General features: G+C 35.8%; 1 protein-coding gene across 11 annotated transcripts in view; it reads right to left on the bottom strand.

Moving 5' to 3' along the window:
* Positions 1-22,288, bottom strand: part of MBD5 (methyl-CpG binding domain protein 5) — a 409,939-nt gene that overhangs the window by 19,500 nt on the left and 368,151 nt on the right. For 8 of the 11 annotated variants that reach the window (XM_070507660.1, XM_070507659.1, XM_070507664.1 and 5 more), the window contains 3 exons: positions 9,827-10,852; positions 8,060-8,268; positions 3,455-4,663 (listed from right to left, as the gene is read on the bottom strand). In XM_070507660.1, the coding sequence (XP_070363761.1) occupies positions 3,455-4,663; positions 8,060-8,268; positions 9,827-10,852 (2,444 nt within the window). Of the gene's footprint in view, positions 1-3,260; positions 3,354-3,454; positions 4,664-8,059; positions 8,269-9,826; positions 10,853-22,288 lie in introns of all 11 variants that reach the window. The other 3 variants (XM_070507667.1, XM_070507668.1, XR_011502803.1) reach the window with 2 other exon arrangements.

The following is a 22,288-nucleotide window of genomic DNA, read 5'->3' as shown; positions in this document are numbered from 1 at the left end:
CCTAAAACCTCACTCTGAGTAGGAATTAATATTCCCACTTAAGAGATGAGGAAAATATAGCTCTGGGAGATTAAATTCCTACCCAGGACCATGTAGGTGACTGACAGAACTGAGATCAAGCTCATGTCAGAAAGCCCAAAGCCCATGTGTCTTTCTGCCACATCCTGCTTTCTCTCTAGTTCTCTGTAGACTGTGTATTTGACGTTTAGAAATCAAACCTCTTAAGTAATATCAGAAACTGCAGAACATTCCTAATGCATTATTAGTAATTCTGTTCCATTTAACACCCCGCCAAAGATTAAAAATGCCTTTCTAAGATCATAAACTGACCAAGTCATTTACACTATAACGACAAACAGTCTGCTAAAGTAGCAACTTATGGACACATGGAGACCTCAGCCTCGGGCAGGTCTCAGTGCTCCAATCACAGCATGGACCCCTCACGTCAAAGACCACTCATGCAACCTGAAAACACAGAGGTGCCTGGCTTGCTTTGAATTAGTAATCTGCAATACTGTTACTTACTTATTTTTCTACTTTGCCTGCTTCTGAAAAAAATTTGAGGTGGCTTGTTGAGAACAAAGACTGTAACAGAAAATAAATGACAGGTTTATGGGATGTGGAGGGTGTATAAGAAATCTATTCTAACACTTGAGTTAACGTAGATTTTATCTGGAGAGATCTGACAGGATCTTGGATTGATTTAAAATTGGTGGATATACAAATAGTATAAAAAACTGAAAGGCTAAGAAAGTTTAACATGATAATGTGTAAGAAAATTGTTTAGCAAACCTTTTCTTCTGAGATACTACAAAGATAAACACTAGGGGAAATGGTCCCACATTCCACATTAGTAAGACAGAATTAATAAGATTTTACTATAATAAACAAATTCTTTATGGAGTAGGTCTCTGTCTTTCTCTCTCGACTTTATTAAAACGTCAGGCATTATTACCACAGTGTATAGAGGGGAACCTAATACACTGTCTACCTTTTTAAAAGCTGAAGTCTGATTATTAATGCACAGGATTTTATTTCTCAAACACTGCTGAGGACTAAGGGGTTCTATGTAAATAAAAATTACATCATAATTGGCTCACTTGACTAAGAGTACAAATTTTTAAAAAGTTTTACTGGAAATCTTTTCAAATAGATCATGCTTTGTCTTACACAGATATTGAACATAGTTTAATTTTTTTCGTGATGAAACAGGATTATTACCAAGATATCAGGCAAAAGCCATTTGGCTAGAAGTCAGACAGACTTGTGTCTGAAATTTCACCTTTTCTGGTGTTACAAACTGAGAACACTGTTTGGCTCGCTGGGTATCATTAAATAAGATATGAGGAAGCCCTTCCTTTGTTGTGTGAGCTATAGGAGAAAAAACAGTGCTTGTGAAGTAGTACTTTGATTTTTTTATGTGCAAAAGTGAGGTAGGTCCTAAAAAGACCAGAGGTTTCTAAAAATGTTAAGTGCCCTGCAGCTTTTAAGGCTGTTATACCTTGCTTTTTAATGATAGATAAATATTTCATGTGTTGTTACTATTACATGTTTTCAATTTTGCACCTCTGAATGTGTGCTTTAAATGATTTTTTCTGAATTACTAAAAATATTTTTAGTCTATCTTGATATCAAGATTTTGATATCAAGGCTTTGAGAATGCCAAATTACAATGTTAGCCAATGGTAGGGGGAGTATCTGAATTTAGAGAAACAATTTCATGCTTCCTATTAGGAATTCATCTCTTGCCTACAATAACAAAGAAGAATCCAGAGTTTTGAAACGTGTATTATTATTTTATAGTGAATGAATACTATTTGTTTACTTAAATGAAGCAACATAAATGTTTCATGTTTCTTGGACTTCTAGATAACAACTTTTTTTTAAGGGTATCTGCCCGAACATTAGTGAGTAATTCAATCTCAGTAGTTTGTGAACACAGACTAATCAGAAGATTAGGACCATAGTTTAACGTGAAATGTGTTAAAAGTACATGCCTTTATTCTCCTGAGGACATAAAAAGATATTTAGACAAGGCATTTAGGACAGGAAGAATGTTTCCAGGAAAGGAAGGTCATAATCTTTTCTTTAGTTAAGTTTTTTGTAAAATGCCACATAAAAAAGACAGTTTCATCTGCACACAGATTGTAAAACAGTTCAATGTCTACATCTTGTAGTTGTAGCAGTTCCCTTTATATCATAAAAGCCCAATTTTGCTGTTTCTAATTATTTTTTGAATAAAATGTCAAAAATATTTAGGTTTGTCAACATAAAGAATGTTTTGTCTGGTCTCAGAGAGATTAGACAATAAAAAGTTTTCTGACTAGGGAGTATGGAATTCATTTTCTTATCAAACGTAGAAACATAATGCCCAGAGTGTACCTGACAAGTATATATTAGGCATCATAAGCAACGAGTTTTAAGGACCTCCCGGTCATTTGGAGAAAGACAATCTTTTTATTGTGCTGACAAAAATGCTATTGGTTTCCTGCCATTAAACCTAAGTGCCAGTGGAGGTTTGAGCAGAGTTGAAATAGTTTTATACAATATGCTCTTTAAGAGAATAATATGTACCTGTAAGAGTAATTTTTATTTCCTAAGGAGGTGAAAAATTATATGTTTCTTCATCATATGTGGGGAATGTGCATAATTATTTCTTCCCGGTCAAATATAAACTTTTCTGTCTACTTTAAACATTCTGCATATTTCTTGCCTAGTGAGCCAATTCTACCAATTGTGAGGGGGAATAAAGCCCAGAAGACCCCTACTAATTTCTTCTAAATTGAATGGTAGTTTCATGGAGAAGTTTTCATTTAATTTATATGATCAGATTGTGTTAAGTAGAACCAGACTTTGGGGTTAAACATTTCCATATGTTATAAAGGCCTAGAACTTTTCCTGAAAGGAGACAGCATTCTGAACTCAGACATGACCTGCTGCTTCCAGAAATGGCTGCAACTCCACGCCGCTTTTACCCTCTCCCCAGCTCTAAATGTCACACGTAAGCACATGGAGGAGAGGCTCTCCCCTGGCACTTTCTGTTGCCTGGGAGGGCCCCTTCCTCTGCTGCATTCCTGGACTCCAAAAGCCACCAGATTTTTTCCCAGTCATTGCCACTTGCCTTCATCCTCTGTGTGCGGAATGAAGAATTAGGTAAATGCAGGGAAGGAAGGCAGAGTTAACAAGAATCTGGAAATTCTGGTTCCTGGGTTAGAGCCACCCTGAGCCCTAGTGGGATCTACAAATGCTTCACAACTCACCCCTTGTTGATACGACATTTTGGTGACTATAACCATCCCCTCTTCATTATACGCTCCAGAAGCTTGTGAGACCTCAATGAGTCATGAAGAATCCTAATTTCAAATCCAAAGAATCCAAAGTGATGATAACAAAAAATAGTAATTGATATCTGAACAAAGGTTAGTTATTTGACAATGGATAAAGATTGGTATACCTTCCCTTCCTCGGGGCTTTGTTGACATGAATTGTGAACGTCGTCTTCTCTTACTAATTTTCCAGGCCAGGAAGTAAGTCCTTTGATTTGGCCCCAGACCAAGTCGCCAACGTTGAACGTCCTTGGCCTATAATGTATCAACTCATTTGAAGAGGGGGAGTCTGGATTCCTTAGGTCATCTTCACTACTAATGCTTTTAGCGTCTGAAGGGCTAGGCACACACCCATTAATGCTTTTGGCATTAAAGTCTCCATTATAATGGATGTAGTCTTTGACCAGAGAACTTTCCAAACTATTTGAGGAGCTTGGAGACTGCTCCTCTAGGACGAGGTCTTGCCTTGTGGTACTCAGCAGCTCTCCAAAGCCCCGACTCTGTCGAGGTCTGTTCCCATTAATGTGTGCACATCTTTCCACAGTGTTCTCTAGTCTCTCCTTAAAAGTCATCATAGTTCTTTTGTAGTTATTATACCTGAAATTTTCCTCCAGAATTTTATCCCCTTGACAGTTTCTTGGTGGTAACAGTATTGGGTGCTGTTCCCCAGGCAGAAATGGCAGTGTAGAGACATTATTGGACCTTTCATGACAAGGACTACTGTGGATATGGCCTGGATGATCTAAAAATTCCTCGCATTTCCACCTGTTTCGTTCCCCTCCAGGGCTTTGCTCCCCATCCCACTGTTTTTTGGATGTGTGGCAACTTGCTGCCTTGAAATATTCAAACCCATCTCCTTCATTTGAGTTTTTCCCATGGTCCAGATTCCTGGGCAGCCGGGCCCCTCTTGCATTCCTCAGCCTACCATCATGATCGACACTGCCCATGTTTCGTCCATGAATGACCGCACTGACAGCACTGGGGAGACTTAACGGGTCACCAATCGAAGCAGTGAAGGCACTCATGGCACTCAGAGCTGGAATGGGGCTGATCTGAGTTGTACTGTTGACTGCAGTGGTGATGACAACCTGCATTCCTTTGCTGGCTGCATCAACAACTGCCTTGTAAATGGCATCTACAGAAGCATCACCTTGGCCACCCATAACAAGGCCATCCTTCACCTGCTGACCAAGAGATGAGTCAATCCTCGGTTGCAACTCACAAGATGTATCTTGGAAAGGCGGAAGTGTAGTGTTCGGATTCTCAGGAAGTGCTGTGAGCCCAGGCTGAGTGCTTATTCTTTTGTTTAGGAGAGTTGCATCTTCCTGCATCCTCACCTTAAAGAAATAGAGAGGAAGCAGTGAAAGGGAGAAAAAAAATTTAAAGATTTCGAAGAGAAAGACCATAATTTTAAGATTTACCAAAAGACAAACACATATAACAAGGAAGGAAATATAAAGAAAGAACAAAGCTCAAAAATGAAATAAAAAGTCACCCTGTGTAGAAAAACTTGTGTCTTGATTATACTTGGGTACCATTTCTTTGGTTGAAATCATTCAACAGACTTTTTTTTAATCATCCCTACTTTACATTCTCTAGAAAAAGTGAAGTTGAGATGGTTGGGCACAAAATGTTTTCAGGTGATGACTCCATGTATTTAGTGTCATTATACCTTTTGCAACTTGGGATTCAAAGAGAGAAACAAGTCAGTCACCAGCACAGCTCAAATCACAGAGGCAACCATATTTTGAAAATGATTTCTAACTCACTGATATTTCTACTGAACTAAGTGACATACAATACAAGATAAAACAAAACAAAATACATACACTCCTTTCTTAACAATAAAATATTTCTGATATGACACTATATTTTTGAAGTTTTCAGATAGGGTAGTAACACCTACTCTTCAACCTTACCAGGCTACCAGCTGAGGGACATTCCCATGCTATCAACAGGGACAGTGGCTCTCTATAGAAGTGGTTCCCAATTGGGCAGAGGTGAAGGGAGGGAATACCCACCAGGGAAGAATATCAATGGTCAGGACAGGAAGGATGAGTGCAGTTTGCAACTGTCCTGAGGTTATTCTAATTTCACCAAACCTGTCTAAGAATTGCTGCTCCAGATCCTTGATACTTCAGATTTTCCCCACAGTGATCACTCCCTTACTGTCTTCACATCCTTCCCTTCTATACCAGAGCCTGGGACCCATCAGCACATCAACCACTCTCTTGCCATTCTCCCCTCGTCTACACCTACCAGATAAAATCTTGGATAAGTTTAACTGCCTGCCTTATCTGTATCTACTGTGAGGATGCTGAGTATCTGTCTATAGGAACTTATGGCTTCCAACTGGGGCTTATTGTTTCCCTCAATCCTATGATCCTCTAGTTAGCTATCACTCTCCTCCATAACTATTCAAATCTTCATCCACATCTTCGAGCTGGATGCTATACCATCTCCGGCACTATTCTTAGTAGATAACCTCACTTAACAGAGAAAATGGAGTTCATGGGTCAAGAATTCTTGTAATTCTTATACTCTGCTATTTCCTGGCCCCAGCAGCACACAGTTCCCTGCAACTATATGTGTCCCAAATCCTGTCCTGCTTCCCAGTGTATGAGGGGCCCCTTCTGCTCTCTGAGGGCAAGTTCTCTATTTACGTCTGGATCCCAAGGTACTCCTCAAGGATCTTGCCTGATCTGTTATCCCTTCTCTTAAGTTCAATCTCTTCCACTTTTTTGGGCTCTTTCCTTTAGTATATAACTATGTGCATAGTTAGTTTTTGAAGGAGTAATCCACACTCTTTAATTCCTAAGCTTTTTCATCCTTCTATTATTGCAATCTGGCTTGTGCTCCCACCTCTCCACCAAAACTGCATTCTACCAAGTCACTGGTGATGTCCTAATTGCTACATCTAATAGATTCTCTTCAGGCTTTATCTACTTGTTTTCTTCAGTGATATGGTTGAACACTTCCTCTTCCCTTCTAAATTATTTTATTATATAAGATGTATACGAATATTTTCTTATTGCCAAAAAAGATAAAAATTTTCCTCATTACTACCCCCTCCAAATCTGTACTTTCCCATCCCACTCCAATCCCATTTCCCTTCTCAGAATTAATCACTGCTGGAGTGCATCCTTGCAGATACTTACTTTTAATACATTAAAGTATGTTGGTGTATATCTAGTTTCCCTTCTTTCCTTCATTCCTTCCTTCTTTCCTTCACATAAATGGTGAGTATTTTAATATTTTTCTGCAATACCACAGTATTGAAGTCTTGCAATCTTGCGGATCTTTCCATATTAGATTATACAAGTCTACCTGATCTTTTAACCTACCAGATAGACGGACATAGCATAACTTATTTAACTATTCCCCTACTGATGGACGCTTAACTGGTTTCTAATTTTTTCCACCACATACCATGTTGTAATGAACAGTCTGGTATGTGTCCCTTTGTTCACATTTGAAGATTTCTCTAAAATAGATACATGGAAGTTGAACTTCTGAGTCAAAGGACATGTCTATTTAAAACCTCATAACCTATCAAATTACCTTCCAAAAGGAATGTATCAGCATACAATCAGACCAACAATACATCTAAAAGAATCCATTTCCCCACACCGCAGTCAGCAAGGGAATCATCAATTTGATGGACATAGTAAAGTTGTAATTTGTATAACTCTGATTATTCTTTGCATATGTTTATTAACTTATCTTTCTTATTCTATGAATTGTCTGTTCATATCTATTGCTCTAATCAATTATCTTTTTTATTCCTGATTTGTAAGAACTCTTTTTATATTACAGATGTCAATTATTTGCTATTATTATACAAGTGTTTTTTGCCGGGTTGCCACTTGTCTTTAATTTTGTTTAGAATACCCTTGATCATATAGAAATTTTAAGGTTTTATGTATTCAACTCTGTTATTTCTTTCCTTTTTGACTTCTTGGTTTTGTGTCTTACCACAAGAACCTCCTCTACCCAAGATTATTTTTAAAAACTTCCATATTTTCTTTTTTTGTTTTTTTTTTTAAAGATTGGCACCTGAGCTAACATCTGTTGCCAATCTTCATTTTTTTTTTTGCTTCCTCTTCTCCCCAAAGCCCCTCCAGTACATAGCTGTGTATTCTAGTTGTGGTCCTCCTGGTTGTGCTATATGGGTCACTGCCTCAACATGGCCTGATGAGCAGTGCCATGTCCGCACCCATGATCCGAACCGGTGAAACCCTGGGCCGCCGAAGTGGAGCATGCAAACTTAACCACTTGGCCACAGGGCTGGCTCCCTATATTTTCTTCTTATATTTATTGAGTGTTACTCTTTCTATATAACTCCTTAATCTTTCATGAATATATTCAGCTTGTATAACTAAGGGAAGACCAGGGAGAGAGAGGAGAGAGCTGGGGCTGGAGATAGAGGCCAAGCAGGCATGTTAAGGATGAGGATTTTAATCGTGAGAGTAATGGGAAATTACAGAAGAGTTTAAGAGGGTAACATGATCAGCTTTTACTCTCAGCTCCAAAGTCACTGAGATGCTTCAGGCAAAATAAAATAACCTTTACACAAAAGACTGGAATGTTTAACAATATTCATTATTGAGAAATAACAGTATGTAGAGGTGAAAGGGCACATAACTTCCTTCTTTCCTCTCTTCCCCCAAATTAAGTGTTTAAACAAACCTAGACATTGTTTTCTGCTTAAGTAACCCAGGGAAGGAGAGTACCTGAAAGTTCTGAAACAGACAAGCCATGGGGTTATTGTTAGCTGGGCAAGGAATTGCGGACTGTCCTTGAAATGCCTGGAGGTTCTGGTACCCCTGAAGAAGTTGCTGCTGTTGCTGATTTGGAGGAAACATCTGATTGTTGTTTAACAGCGACTGTAGATGAGTCAGTTGATGGTTATTCAAAGTATTGTTTATTGAGGACATGTCACCTATAGTTTGAAAAACATAAAATGTAAGTCAATGTGATTCTTTGGAGATCCTATGCCTATCTTTGTACCTGAGGATTTCTGAAACAAAATCTAAAAACTAGACTTACATGGTAATTCTTTTCTCTTTTTCTCCTCAAAGTCTTACTAAGTGGTAAGGAAAGAATAGTTTTATTATTTAATTTTATCTTCAGTAGTTAGTTTTTAAATTTTATATCATGGAGAGACTACTTAGTCTTTGCTCTATCGATTAGGCAATCTTTATATATTGAGCTTCAGTGTTATACAATTCCTTGAAATTATTTTTATTGGAGCATCAACAATTAAAGGTTGAAATTAGTCCTAAAATGTTTTAGTAATCATAAGTATTGGACCAGATGATTAAAACAAGTTAGTTTGATCAGGCTTTTTTTTAACAAAATTTTTTTCTCAAGCCACAATCATCAATAAATACCACCAAATAAAATTGGATTTGGTTTAGAAATATGTATTTTGTTTTTAAGTAAAAGGTGGGTCACCTGAAATTAAAATTGTAAAGAAAGCTAACAATGCAAAAGAATTCACTGCCATAATCATTAAATATAAATATTATATAATTAGCTAGGATTAAACTAAATTTATATTCAAATTAACTTATTTTGAAATTATCTTGAGGATAATGTCATAGAAATTGTCTTGTAACTTGAAATATGTAAATCTGTAATGCTTTTTAGGTTATTTGATTTCAACACTAAATAGAACTAATTAAACTGTATTATAAAGACGTCCATAAAATCTGGAAACATATTTTTTTATGTACTGAAGATGTCTTTGATAATATCATGTATATTTGCCCATGTTTCCAGACTTTGTGGACACTATCTCTGTACTTTATATTATAGTTACCTTCACCAATCAGTTGAATACACTTGACATTTTCTAACTTTTTGTGATAGGGTAATCTACATGAAGGATTTTTGTTTTTAAGCCTCAAAGTTCTAAAGAATAATACTGTCTGAGGAAATCTAGCAGCAGCTATTGGGGTTGTCTGTTTCTTTGAACTTGGGCAAATTTTAACTTTGAATGTTTTTATGCCTTGTTTCTTATTTTGCTGGATAAACATTTAGATTTGTTTATTTAGGGATCACCTGGAAAAACACTTCCTCAAACTGTTTTCATCCACAGTGCAGCTGCTCATACTAACCCTGTGATGCCACACCAACTAAAATTCAAATAAAAGTTATTTTTAAGATGTACCTGTGCTTTATTATTTGAAAAATAAGACTCTACTTGGCTTAAGAGAATGATGGGTAGGTTAGGTTTAGGTGGCATCAGAATTAGAAGAGAAAGCAGATTAAAATGGTATTTAGTATTGCTAGAGTAGGGGAAAAGGAAAAAGTCATTTTCATGTTCGTATAACTATGGTTGTGGGTGGGTGTTATTATATTTAGTTCCTTAAGCAAGCTGTGACATAACAAAAACATTTTTAAAAATAGTGTGACAAAATGGAGTTTTTAAAAAGGAGAAAATAGAATTAGAAAAACGTTTCTTTTGTAAAAATTTGTGAAAAAATTTAACTTACCAAGCAGACCTGTCCCCAGTAGAGGGTTAAGTAGCTGTGGCACCACAGAGTTACTGTTGAGTTTAGCTGGACCAGGTGTATTCCCAGCATTATTAGATATATTCAGCAATGTTTCTGCCATTGACACCACTGCTGTCCCACCAAGTGTTGAGACAGTCAGTGCTGCCACTGCTGATGATGTAGTGGTTGTGGTAGTGGTTGCCTGGGAGGAAGTTGCTATGGAAACCTCTGGATGATTAGCGGTGTTGGCCGATGCCGAGTTCAGGACACCTCCCAACAGCTGGGGATTCAAGGCCATTAATCCTGAGGCCCCAGTGACAGCTGGGAGGAACAGGGGGTTAAAAGTAGTGTCACTGCCTGCAAAGCTTGGTAAAGGGTTCCCCAGGGGGCTGGTTAAAAGGGTCTCAGCTCGGCTGTTCTCTGACTGATTGCTTGGCAAATGGTCTGGTGGGGCTGTCATCTGTGTTAATGAGGGTAAAGGGGTATTTTGCTGTTGCAAAAGATCTGAGATGGTCAGATTGAAAGATGGCAGGGGAAGCATGGCAGCTGCTTGGGCTTGGTTCTGAAGCAGGGCTGCTAAGAGCTGAAAGTGAACAGGTTGCAATACCTGCCCATCCATGTCACCGGAGAGAAAAGCTAAAGCAGCGTTTACATTCGGGTTGAGAAAACCTAAAGGGTGGAGGTTGATCTCAGACTTGCCTTCTCCTGCTGAAGGCTGGAGGATATTTAATAGATTCTGGTTTAGGAGATGCTGTTGATTCACTGGCAAAGAGATAGGTAGAGAACTGAGGAGGCTGGGGTTCAAGGGGTGTGGAAGATGGTTGTTTGAAGTGCTGTTGGATGGAAAATGAAGTGCGTGCTCCTGGCCAACAAAGGGAAAATCACTCCCAATGGGTAGCTGACTCTGCAGTGGGTTTCCAGCTGCGGTGGTGACTATAACGCCATCTTGAAGAACAGATGTTGTCTTTGTGATGGCAGGGTGGTTGGTGCCAGCTATGGCTATGGAGGATGATGGTCCTGAAATGCCTAAAATGAAAAAAACACAAGCCATTTATTAATTACAGATGTTAAGGAAGACAACCCCATTAAAATACATTGAGATACATTTCAGTTAATTCATTACAAGTCATCTTTGCTGATTTTAATCAGATTAATTGTAATCAGAGATAATTTGACACCTGTTAATGAAACTTAAGTTTAACTTCACACTTCCTAATCTACTTGGAAAATAAATATATTGAAGAAACTTAGCATATTAAGAAAAAGCTGTTTCTAACTACCACATAGCTTGTTTTTCATAGCTGGATAAGGTGAAGATGGGGGAATCTGTGTGGTAGTTCATTCAATTTGGTAGATAAATGTAACAAGGCTTCATTTTTCAAAATACATTTTTTTCATTTTTAAAAAAGCTTTTGGTCTTTATTTATAATTATAGTACTTGCTTTTGGTGAAAAGAAAAAACCAACTAGAATATGCACGAGAGTATAAAACAGATAGTAAAAAGTATCTTGAAAATAACGATTACTATTTTAGTGTATAGTTTTCTGGGCTTTCCCCACCTGTACATATATACACACGCAGATGTATATATACATATTACATATTTTAAACAAAAATGGATTCATGCTGTTTTGTAACTTTTCTTCATTTATCAATACATTGTGAATATCTTTCCATGTTAACTCACGTTAATTACACAAACATTTTACTAACATCATGTGTGGATATACCATAATTTAATCAACCTACAGTCACTGATATTTTGATTGTTTACAGTCTTTTATTATTGTAAGCAACACTATGATAAACATTTTTATTAACTCATTTTTGCCAATATGCCCAATTATTTTCTAAGGATAAATTCTTACAAGTGGAATTCCAGGGACAAAAGGGTTATATATCTTTAAGGTTTTGGATACATATTATCAAACTGCCCTCCAGCAAAGTTGATCAATACACATTCAATTTACATTTCCATAAACAGTGTATGGCAGTGCTCATTTCTCACCAACATTATCTTATCATTTTAAAATGTTTGCCACTATGATAGCATAAAGATACTTTGTACTCATGATTTCTTAAATCAGACCAGTCTTCAGCCAGACAGCATTCTTAATCCTGAAAGTCTTATGCTAGAGATGAAAATTCAGGGAATTTAATATTTAAAAATATAAAATTTCAGTTGCTTATTATAATTGTTTTAGTTGTTCTCAATCCAAGCTGCACAATAGAATTACCTGGAGTACTTACATACACACACATACACAAAAACAAAACAACGCCTGGGCCCTATCCCAGACCAGCAGAAAACTCATCTCTTGGGGTACAGCCTGGGCAGTAGTATTCATTGAAATCACCCCTGGTGATCCAGATGCACTGGGGTGAGGTGGGAGGGTGAGAATCACATTCTGTTAAAAAGGAACCTACAATCATCTTTTCATAAAAAGGTCTTCTAAAGGGGTGCATTGTTTTATGTAATACATGTATTTGGCAAATATTTATTATTACAAGCATATGCATTTAATTTTATATTAAACATGTATATGGTATAATGAACAATACCAGTGTTACTGACAATCTAAAATAATTCAAACACTTTACTGCTGTGCTATGCCATAACAAGAAACTTTATATTTGACTATGTTACCTTTGAGATCTTGTCCAAACACAATGAAATGTTTCCATAGTTGTGATAGTAGTACAAATGTAATTTTATATTGTTTTCTCCTGATGTAGTAACACATGAATTTTTCCTTTTTGATATATACTTTGTATTAATATTTTTAACCACATAGCATACAGATCGACTATACTTATTGAACCATTCTGATAAAGTTGGCATTTATATTTTGATTTTTTCATCATTTTCTCTAACACAGGGATGAACATCTTTCTGCATATGATACTTTCCTACCTTTGAATTTTTCCTAAGGAAAAATCCTTAGGATCTCATAACATCATTGGTATGATTGTTATGAGAATCAAAAAAGGTAAGTGAAAGGCTTGTAATGTGCAAAAGTCTATACAAATAAAAGGAGTAATCATTGTCATCATTATTATTGACATAAGTAGTTGTAGTTAGTAGTGGTGATGTGGTGATAGTAGTAAGTATAAATCAGCATATCCAACACACCTTATAGAATATTCCTATAGCATGACTTTGCAATTTATCCCAGCTGTCATGTCTTGCTTTTTTTTAAAAGCTGTTTCATTTCAAGAATGAGATTTAAAAAAACCCTGTTTGAAAATATATAAATATTTATGAACTATTATCATGAAATAATGACTATGTTCACAGAGTAGGGTAAGAACATATTGAATGCTGAAGTAGGCATATGATATACAATTTTTTAAATATTAATTCAGATTTGTAATAAAATACTCAACACCTTAAACATTTCATTGCTTCTTAAATCTTGCTGCTATTTCCATAAATAGGTACTGTGCTTTATTTGCACTTGAAGATCATCTTTTTAAACAAGCTAATAAGAACTCTTACTTACTAGTAATCACTATCTCTGTCTTTATTCCTGTCTGCTAAATAATGACGACATATTTAAATATACAGATCACCATTCCTCTAACCACAGTCAGAGCACATTTTCAAAATACTCTAGTGTATATATGGCAAGGCTTTGTAGATGAAGGATTTCCTTTGAGGTTATTATTTTTCTATCTTTGTTTTGTAAGAGAGAAGCACTCATACTTAAGATTCAAGAAAGTAGCCATTTGGGGATATTATTCTAAAAGTTCTCTATTTAAATATTCTTGAGGAATGACAATAAAGAAAATATAGTTACTCTGGGTTTATTTTTGTGTTACAAACAAGAAAGTGATGAATACCACAAGCTTTTTAAGGGTAATACATGGATCAAGGCCTATTTTTTATTTTCTCTAATGTTCAATAGATCAATTCAACAAACAGGTAAACTCTGCTGAACAAAAGGATAGAAATGGTGATACAAAACAAAACCAAACCACAACACCCTGTCCTTTCCTGCAGGAACTCTGAGTTTAGGCAAAGTGATAAACACACAAATTTCCCTGTCTCTCTTTTTGCTCCCTCAAATATACATTTATTGAGAGCTTATTATGAACAAGGAAATTTTAAAGCTTTTTTCATATAGCTAGTGTAACTATAGTGCAATATACTAACAGCTATAACAGGTATGTAACAATTGTAAAAGTGAAGGTGTCAGGGAAAACTAAGCAAGTGGTAACATTTCATCTGGATTTAAGAGTGGGAAAAGAGACAGAAAGGACTTCTAAGTAGAAGCAAAATAATTTTAAAAAGAAAGACAAGGAGATAATAAAGTGCATGGAGGGTAATAGAGTCCTATGCATACTCAGAACAAAGAAACAGGACTGAAAATATTGCACGCTGCTTTCCCACACACCCAGCCCTCCTACCCATGGTTAAACCTGCTACCTTAGACAAGCAGTGATGAAATTTGAAATCATCTTTCTAAACTATTAAAGGCAAGGATCACTTATTCCCTCCATATCTGCATATGCTTGGCATTAAAGAAATGCTGGTTGGTTGAATGAGTCTATTAAGATCACAAAACTTGCGCTCAACTTCTAGAAATCAGGTCATTTGATAGTGTGTGTGTGGCACATATGTATGTGGAGAAAGGGAGAGAACACCACCCATTTGTGCAGAAAGTGAAAACCAACTCTCCAGTGTATTGGTCCAATGCCAGGAAATAAGAGATGCTAGAAAGGAGATGGCCGGAAGATGATGAGTTATTTCAGAAGACTCCCAGGTGCTCCAGGGAGTCAAAATCACATTACAGAGGAACAGGTCCATCTCAAAGAACTCTGAGCTGTTAAAGTCACTCATTAATGCTTGGGGTCATTCAAGGAGGACTTGAATTTTTATAGCTGGAGGGAAATTGGGGATTGCTTATTTCTGAACCACTTAACCTTGAATAGGCACTCTTTGGTGAATGTACTTCATAGTTCTGCACAAAAAACTTAGGGTCTGTTGTGGGGAAAAATGTTCTCTTAAAGTTGAGTTTTTTTTTTTTTGCAGCCAAGATGTTTTGTCCTTAGTCTAATGAAAGGGAAAGTTGCTAAGAGTTTTTTAAAAGGCAAACTATTCACTAAACATTTAGCAGTTAAATAACCAAAAGGCAGGTGGGAGCCTGGAACAAGTTAGTAAGTTGCAGAAGTTCTTTAGTTGGAAAAAATGATTATTTCACATGAGCCAGCAGCACCATGAACTTGCATAATTTCTTTTTCTCATTGTCTCTGTTGTTTTTAAAGAAGTAGGAGAGAAGATTGGAAAGACACCCAAATAAACTTTCCTGTTGCCATATCATGTGCCTAGACACCCAATCAGGGATTGAGACAGTCTAGTACAATGAGGAAACAATGGTGGGAACTTGCTCGGTGGGGTAGATTTCCAGATATCAACAGTGTTCTTTGCACACACATATAATTTACAATGTGTGAGTTATATATGTATGTATACGGAAATAGCATCAGAAAATTTTTTAAAGGATATTTTCCTACTAATTTCATTCTTGACATGTTTTATCTGCCTTATTATTTAAAACTGCTTTTCAAAACAAAAGTGATGTCTACCTCTTTAAGAGTTCTCTTCTTCACCACCAATATTCTTTGAGAAAAGTGGTTGCTAATATCATGCTACACTCATCTAAGGCTGGCTAAGTATTAACAATATTGTTGCACATGTCTTTGTACATGTACAAAAGAGGGCATAAAGCTCATATCAAGTGGACCAATGAGGTGTTTAAAAACGTTATACCACACTTTGATCTATAGCTCCAATTTTGAATAAATACTACTTTATGCTAGAAAACTTTTTCTAAATTGATATGCCAAAATACTGATTTTTAACCATAAAATTCAAGAGCCTAAGAAATGAGTCATATAGAAGGTACTCCTTCACCAGTTGACCTTTATCATTTGCTCTGGCAAGTGTACTTTAACTGCAAACGGGGTCAATGGTAATCCTTCAAATGAACGCTCCTAGAGACAAGAGAAAATATCACGCCTTAATGTGTCTAATAAATTGATTCACTTTTCAATCCCATAGAATTTTCTCTATATTTACAGGATTGATTTTAAAAAAATAAATTGAAAGATAACTTTTAGAGGAAGTCTAGATCGTTCAATAACTTTTTTCCTCCCAAGCCTTAGTAATGGCATGGTAATATGTATTTATATATTGATTATACATATCAATCTCTATCTTTGTGCTTTGGATCCTGATGTAAATTCCTGGCATTCCTTTACCAGAAATAGGCAGGAAGCCCTAGGGACTAGTGGCTATCTGTTCTCTACAAGGAAGGGAGGGAGGGACCCCAAACCAAAGCACTTAGGAGCTGAGAGGGAAGGGATCAACTGCATTGTCTGAGACCCTCATCAGGGCCAACCTGCTGGGGAGGAGGAAAGAACACGGATGCAGCTTGAATCTTGGAATGTGATGTCTCAGTAGTTAATGACTATATCAAGGTCAGACTTGTGGTGGTAATGGAGTCAGACAAGAAAAAGAAATGTGATTTTTTTTTTGGCTACTCATCATTTGTTTCCTCTCTTGACACATAGAATTACTCTGAAAACTTGGAATAAATGAAAAATGCTTGAGATTTTTCCCTTGTTTACTCAAGTAACAAAAGGCTTTTTTAAACAAATGTTTTTTATTGCATTTTTGTTAATATTTATTGTAAAGAAACAAATGTTGAGAAAAGAGGTTAAGTCTCTTGCTTGGTAGGATTTCTGTTCTTGGAATATGCTAAAGTTAAAATGCTTCATCAATATCCCAATTGTAACTTTTATCTCATTTTGCTTAATGAGCAGAGCAAGAGTTTTTAGATTATTAATACAGTTAACTTTGTATCTTTCCACTGTATGTTATTTTATCTGCAGCTGAAACAGTGCTTAGCCCATACTAGGTGCTCAATAAATATTTGCTGAGTTAATTGCCTCATGAATATTCTAAGACAGCGTTTAAACCTATCTGAGGCTGCAAAATCACTTTAGTATGCCCTAACCAGTACATTTTGATAAATGAAATAGAAAAGAAAAAAAGAGTCCATTGGGTAGCTGGGTATTATTTTGTGGAAACTGTTTCTGTTAACTTATATATAAGAGTGCTGGGTCATGTCCTGTTAATGGGTGATAAAATCTTTTCAGTGGGTCATGACTGTCATAAAAAAAAGAAATAGAACAAGATAGGATAAGACAGAATGGGTCAAAAATATCAGAGTACATCACATGTAATGTGTTTTTTCCAGAAAACTTTTATTTGTTATACATTAAAAACATATCTCTAGTGGATTGTAATGCAAGTTAATTTCTTACTGTGGGAAGAAGTAAAAAAAGTTTACTTTAGGATCAGGCCTCAGAGCTGCTCAGCTCTGTGGGGGATGGTCTATGGAGTTGTGCTCCAGGAAGCATATTTATCAGACTATAGGGTGAAAGGTGTCCCTGTGCACTTGTGCAGCCCAGGAGCCCTGCTCCACAGTGTTTGTGATAAATACTCTCTCCCATGAGTCTTGGATAGATATTCCAAACTTCCCTGGACTAGCTCCTATCCTAGGAGTATCTCAGTAACTACTTCAGGCTTCTGTTGTCTAGTTCCATTTTTAATCTGTAAAAAGGTGAGTTGTTACTTTAAATTTGCAGGAGGTATAATTCTTAGAAAATAATTTTTACTCTACTGTTTGCTTGGTTGGCATTAATGTTGTTTGATATAAGTTCCTAGAAAGTAAGAACATTATGATTTGATTTATTTAGTACTACATGCATGTGGAAATGAAATCTGTTCTGATGACACTATAGGAATATTTTTAAGCATTATTTTTAATGAGTCAAATTTTTTTAGATTAACATTACTGCCTAGAATTTGGGTACTTTCAGAAGCTACTTCGCTTCAGGGTTTTCAGACCACTTGATTTTAGTAAGTAACAGCTTATGCATCCACTAGAGAACTGAAAGATTTTTAGTGGCTTTATAAGTGAGCTTAGTGTATTGCAGTGGAATAAAATTTTCCCAATTTGCACACTGGGGCAATTTATTTCTTGAAAGGTACAAAATAAATCATTGAATCAGCAAACATATCACACCACTCTGAGTTATCACCTTTGATTACATAGACTCGATGTCTAAAGTCAAACATATTTTAACTCCTTCTTTTGTACACAAGGAAATATTAAACCTGGAATATGTAAACAAAACAAGTGGTGTAACCCTGATATTAGGAAACCTTCTTAAACAGCAAGACATTGTCTATTGTAAAAATATCTTACAGCAAAGAAGATATGGCTCATTTTGCAAAAATTTAACCCAAAAGAATAGACATAGATTTTTATCATACAACCAAGAATTTAATGTAGTTTTGGTATTTGGTTAAAAAACAAGAGCAGAAGGCAACTTTTAACCTAGAAGCCTTGTGCATCAGATGAGGGATAAAATCTAGGCATTCAAATTTTTGGGTGGAAATACTTTCAATAGCAACTATTATTAATTCTGTCACAACCTTAAAGGAGCTTCTGCCTTTCTTCACTCTATGTTAGTCTATATAAGACTAGAATATTATTTCTACACAAACTTCCCATATCCTGAGAGGGCTAACCTATATAGCACAATCCACGCTCGAGCATTTTTATCTCATAACCTTTTTGCACCTATAACCTCAAATGTAGGGAATGAAAATTTCCCTTTATTTTCTTTACTGGCATGTTCTGAGAATAAATTAATACACAGAACAAAAAACCAAGCTCATTACTTTACAGTCTTTTACCCAAAGTGTTCTTTTGTGGTCTCTACTTCATTTCCTTATACCTACCATATCAATGGCTGTACTGAGTTTCAATCAAATGTATTTTGTGCTGAAAGAAAAACGCCTTCTTTCCCAGAGCTTTAAAAAATATATAGAAATATCCATGAACATGTATCTATTCATAGGTTTATTTATATTCTTGTTAGTCATTGTATATCTTTAAGAGTTAAGGCAAATAAATGTTTGAATTATTTTCTCTTCTGGTACAAACTCATACTCTGCCCCATCAGAGGATTATATTTTCATGTGTTTAGAAGAGGTGATTAAATGTGTTTTATCAGAAAAAAAATAGAATATAAAAAGTATTTTAAAGTGAAAAGTTGTATTTAATGATTTTATCACATTGGAGGAAGAACAGGTTCAGTTATTAAGATGGTTAGCAGAGTAGTTTAAATCTTTTTGTCTTTCTGAAAATTGTGAAAAGCCAGAGGGCCATGGAAGGGATGGATTGTCATGTGGCCACTGACAGGGCTAGGTCCTCTGCAGAGGCCTGGATTATTGGCAGGTGTGTCTTTGTTCTATAGTCAGCGGGCTGGCAGCAGTGAGACGCCCGAAGGAGGCATGAGCCTGATGAAATTTGCCAGTCAAGGGCACTTGATTTTTGATTCCTCCCTAAACCAAAACACCACAGGACATATGCTGGAAACCACTTAAATGCTGAAACTTGTCTCTCTTCATAACCGGAGAAGTTGCTTTAAATGTCTACTACTAATGGATTTCAGAACATACCTGCATTTAGCAGTTTGAATGTTTGGACTAAGAATCAGGAACTTTGGGGTTTGGCTGCCAGATCCATCAGAGCTTTGCTTTATAACTTGAAGAATGTCACCAAGTATCTTACTGGTCAGTTTCTAAATCTGTTACATGGAAATATTCAACTTTACTTGTTATTTGATGTCCAAAAGGCTAACAGAATTGTAAACTTTACAATGCAAAGTGTTTAGACAGCCTTAGTGGAAAGGCAATTTCAAAACATCAACTAGAATTAATAAAGCCTTGTATGGTGAGTTTTAGAAATGTTTTCTAAGCATTTCAGATCTTTTATCCATATATCATATCTTTTATCTTTTACTGTCTTTGCCTCCAATTCCCATACCTGAGTTGCAATACATTTTGTAAATGTGTCCCATAGAACTCACATATAGGCTAAAAAATCACTATTGGGGTTATTTATGATAGGAAAATTCTCTTTAAAAGAAGTTTTTGAAAATAATTACCAAAAAAATTAAGCATTTTCAGAGCAAGTGATTTCTTGTCTTAATTGATGTCTTAATGTAACATTTTTGAGCTGCTGCTTAGGAGAGTGGAAAAAAGGCACTAGATTGCGTTCCGTCCAGGCTCTGTGACCACAGAGTAGAGTTGGACCACATTACCTGTGGGTCTCTTTCACCCTCACTGTGCTATCATGCTTGGAATGGCAAGACCCGCATCTGCATAGTCGTCTCCTTCAAAGGTTTATTGACACATCACCCACTAGGAAACTCATTCCTATCTGAGTAAGTGAGGTGATACCAATTCATTAAAATAAAGGTCACCAAATGTGATTCACAAAGTGGGGAGCAGTTCTCTTGATATTTTTGGCATTTCATCTGTATTGACACAAACATTCTAATCATTGTAAACTATGATATCGGAGTCCAAAGAGAGAAAGCAACAATAACTTGACTTTTGTCTAAAAGTGCATCAAAAATTTACAAATGTGGCTTCTAACATCATCATTGTGCTTTAATTCATTATGTGTTGGACATTTTTAAAGATTTTGAAAGTGAAAACAGTATTTTGGACCACTGAATGTTTCAGATGAAGAACTTAGAAGAAGAACAGCTGGGAAGAAAATGGATTTTAGAATCTGAGGAACCTGATTTTGAACCTTAATTCAGTTATGTATGATCTTGGACAGTTATCTGTAAAATGGGGACAATAATCCCTTATACTTTGGAAAACTGCACAAATTAGAAATCCTATAGGTAAGTCACCTGGCACATAATAGGTACTCAATGATAGCTATAAGCAATGTGTTAAGAATAAAATGTGTTTTTCTTCTCATTTCTTACTGGTATGCTAGGAATACCCAGCAAAACCTACAGGGATAGCTGTGACTGACATCTGCTGTCTAACTCTGAATGCTCAGCTTTGGCATTTATTTGATGGATGAATAAATGTCAGTGTAAATAAATATCTGGGCTAAGCAATTACAGTGACAGTATACTTAGTTGACACAGTTCACTACGTATCAAAAAGAAACATGGCATTAGAGACCTTGTCAATATTTAGCTCATCAAAAGTTACATTAATTAGTAAATCTACCCATTTTCAAAACCAGCTGCACATCATATCTATGTACATTAATTAGTATTTAATTTTATTAGGTTTAATATTTAAAAAATTCTTACTGACCTAGGTATTTATCAAGCATACGCTTTCTGTTAGCTTACACATCATTGGTCACATCCATATCATTACCAGATATTTATTCTTGTCCCTTTTAGCTATTTATATGCTAACACTTTTCTTATATTAATAAATTTTCAACCTGTGTGTTTTGACAATCCCAGCACTAGCAATCCAGATTCAATGTTTTACAGAGATGCGTGGAACAAGAAAATACACATCCAAGACTATATAAAATAAGTCTAAACTTAACAACCAGAAGAAATAAGAATATAAATAAATGTTGGTCTTTTCCATTGTAGATGAATTGAAATACATCATTAATAAAATACATACACTTTGCAATATGAACTTAGACCTGAAACAAAGTCAGTTGAGGTAAGGGGTATCAAAACTTAAAGATTTAATACAATGAGACTAACAATGTCTCATCTATATGATTGAAGGTATGCTCAATAAATATGGTGTATTTATGAATAGTGACTGATTTTATGTAACTTTAATCTGCTAAATGAGTAAGATTAAATTTTCATTTGTGTGGAATTATCTAAAAAGGATTATGAGTCATTGAAAAGTTGGAAGCCCCTTTGGAATAAGTATCCTGTTAAACACATAAAAAAATAGTTTCATGAGATTCCTTAGACTAAGAATATCAAGAAGGCACTAATCATTTCAATTATCTTCTCCACCTTATATTCTTTTTAACACAAGAGGCCGATGAACAATTCTTCATTAAATACTGACATCAAAACATAACACATAACACAGGCTGTGGAGGATGGCAGGTATAAGTAATGACACCAGGAAGGAAAACATTTGATTTTACTATCAGCAATGAAGACATGTAGCTTATAATGCTTTTCCAGCATGGTGGTATAATGCAGTCTATACGTATCTACACAATAGCTTATTATTAAAAGCCTCAGCAGTTTTCTCATTTCCAGTGGCAATCTGGTTTTTAAAGCCCACTGTTCTCAGATCTGAATAATATCTTTTCTACTATCATCTTTTATTTCCTCTCTGTCATTTCCCACAAATCATTCAAACCATTAGTGTTGGCTTTTAGGTATTCTTTCTAATGTTTTCATGGTCAAATTTTCTGATGTCTCAATGAATTCACCTCTTTAGTGCTTGTTTTGTTTTTTCTAACAATTTCTGAGGATTCTATTACACAAAATACAGTTCTTTCTAATGTGTCTACTTTTAAGTAAATTTATCTCCTTCATTAATAGTGGACGAAGAGATATAATCAATTCAGG

This window comes from Equus asinus, chromosome 4 (assembly GCF_041296235.1).
Source record: "Equus asinus isolate D_3611 breed Donkey chromosome 4, EquAss-T2T_v2, whole genome shotgun sequence".
NCBI lineage: Eukaryota > Metazoa > Chordata > Mammalia > Perissodactyla > Equidae > Equus > Equus asinus.
The sequence above is the reverse complement of the archived record's forward strand: the minus strand, read 5'-3'. Positions and strand labels throughout refer to the sequence as shown.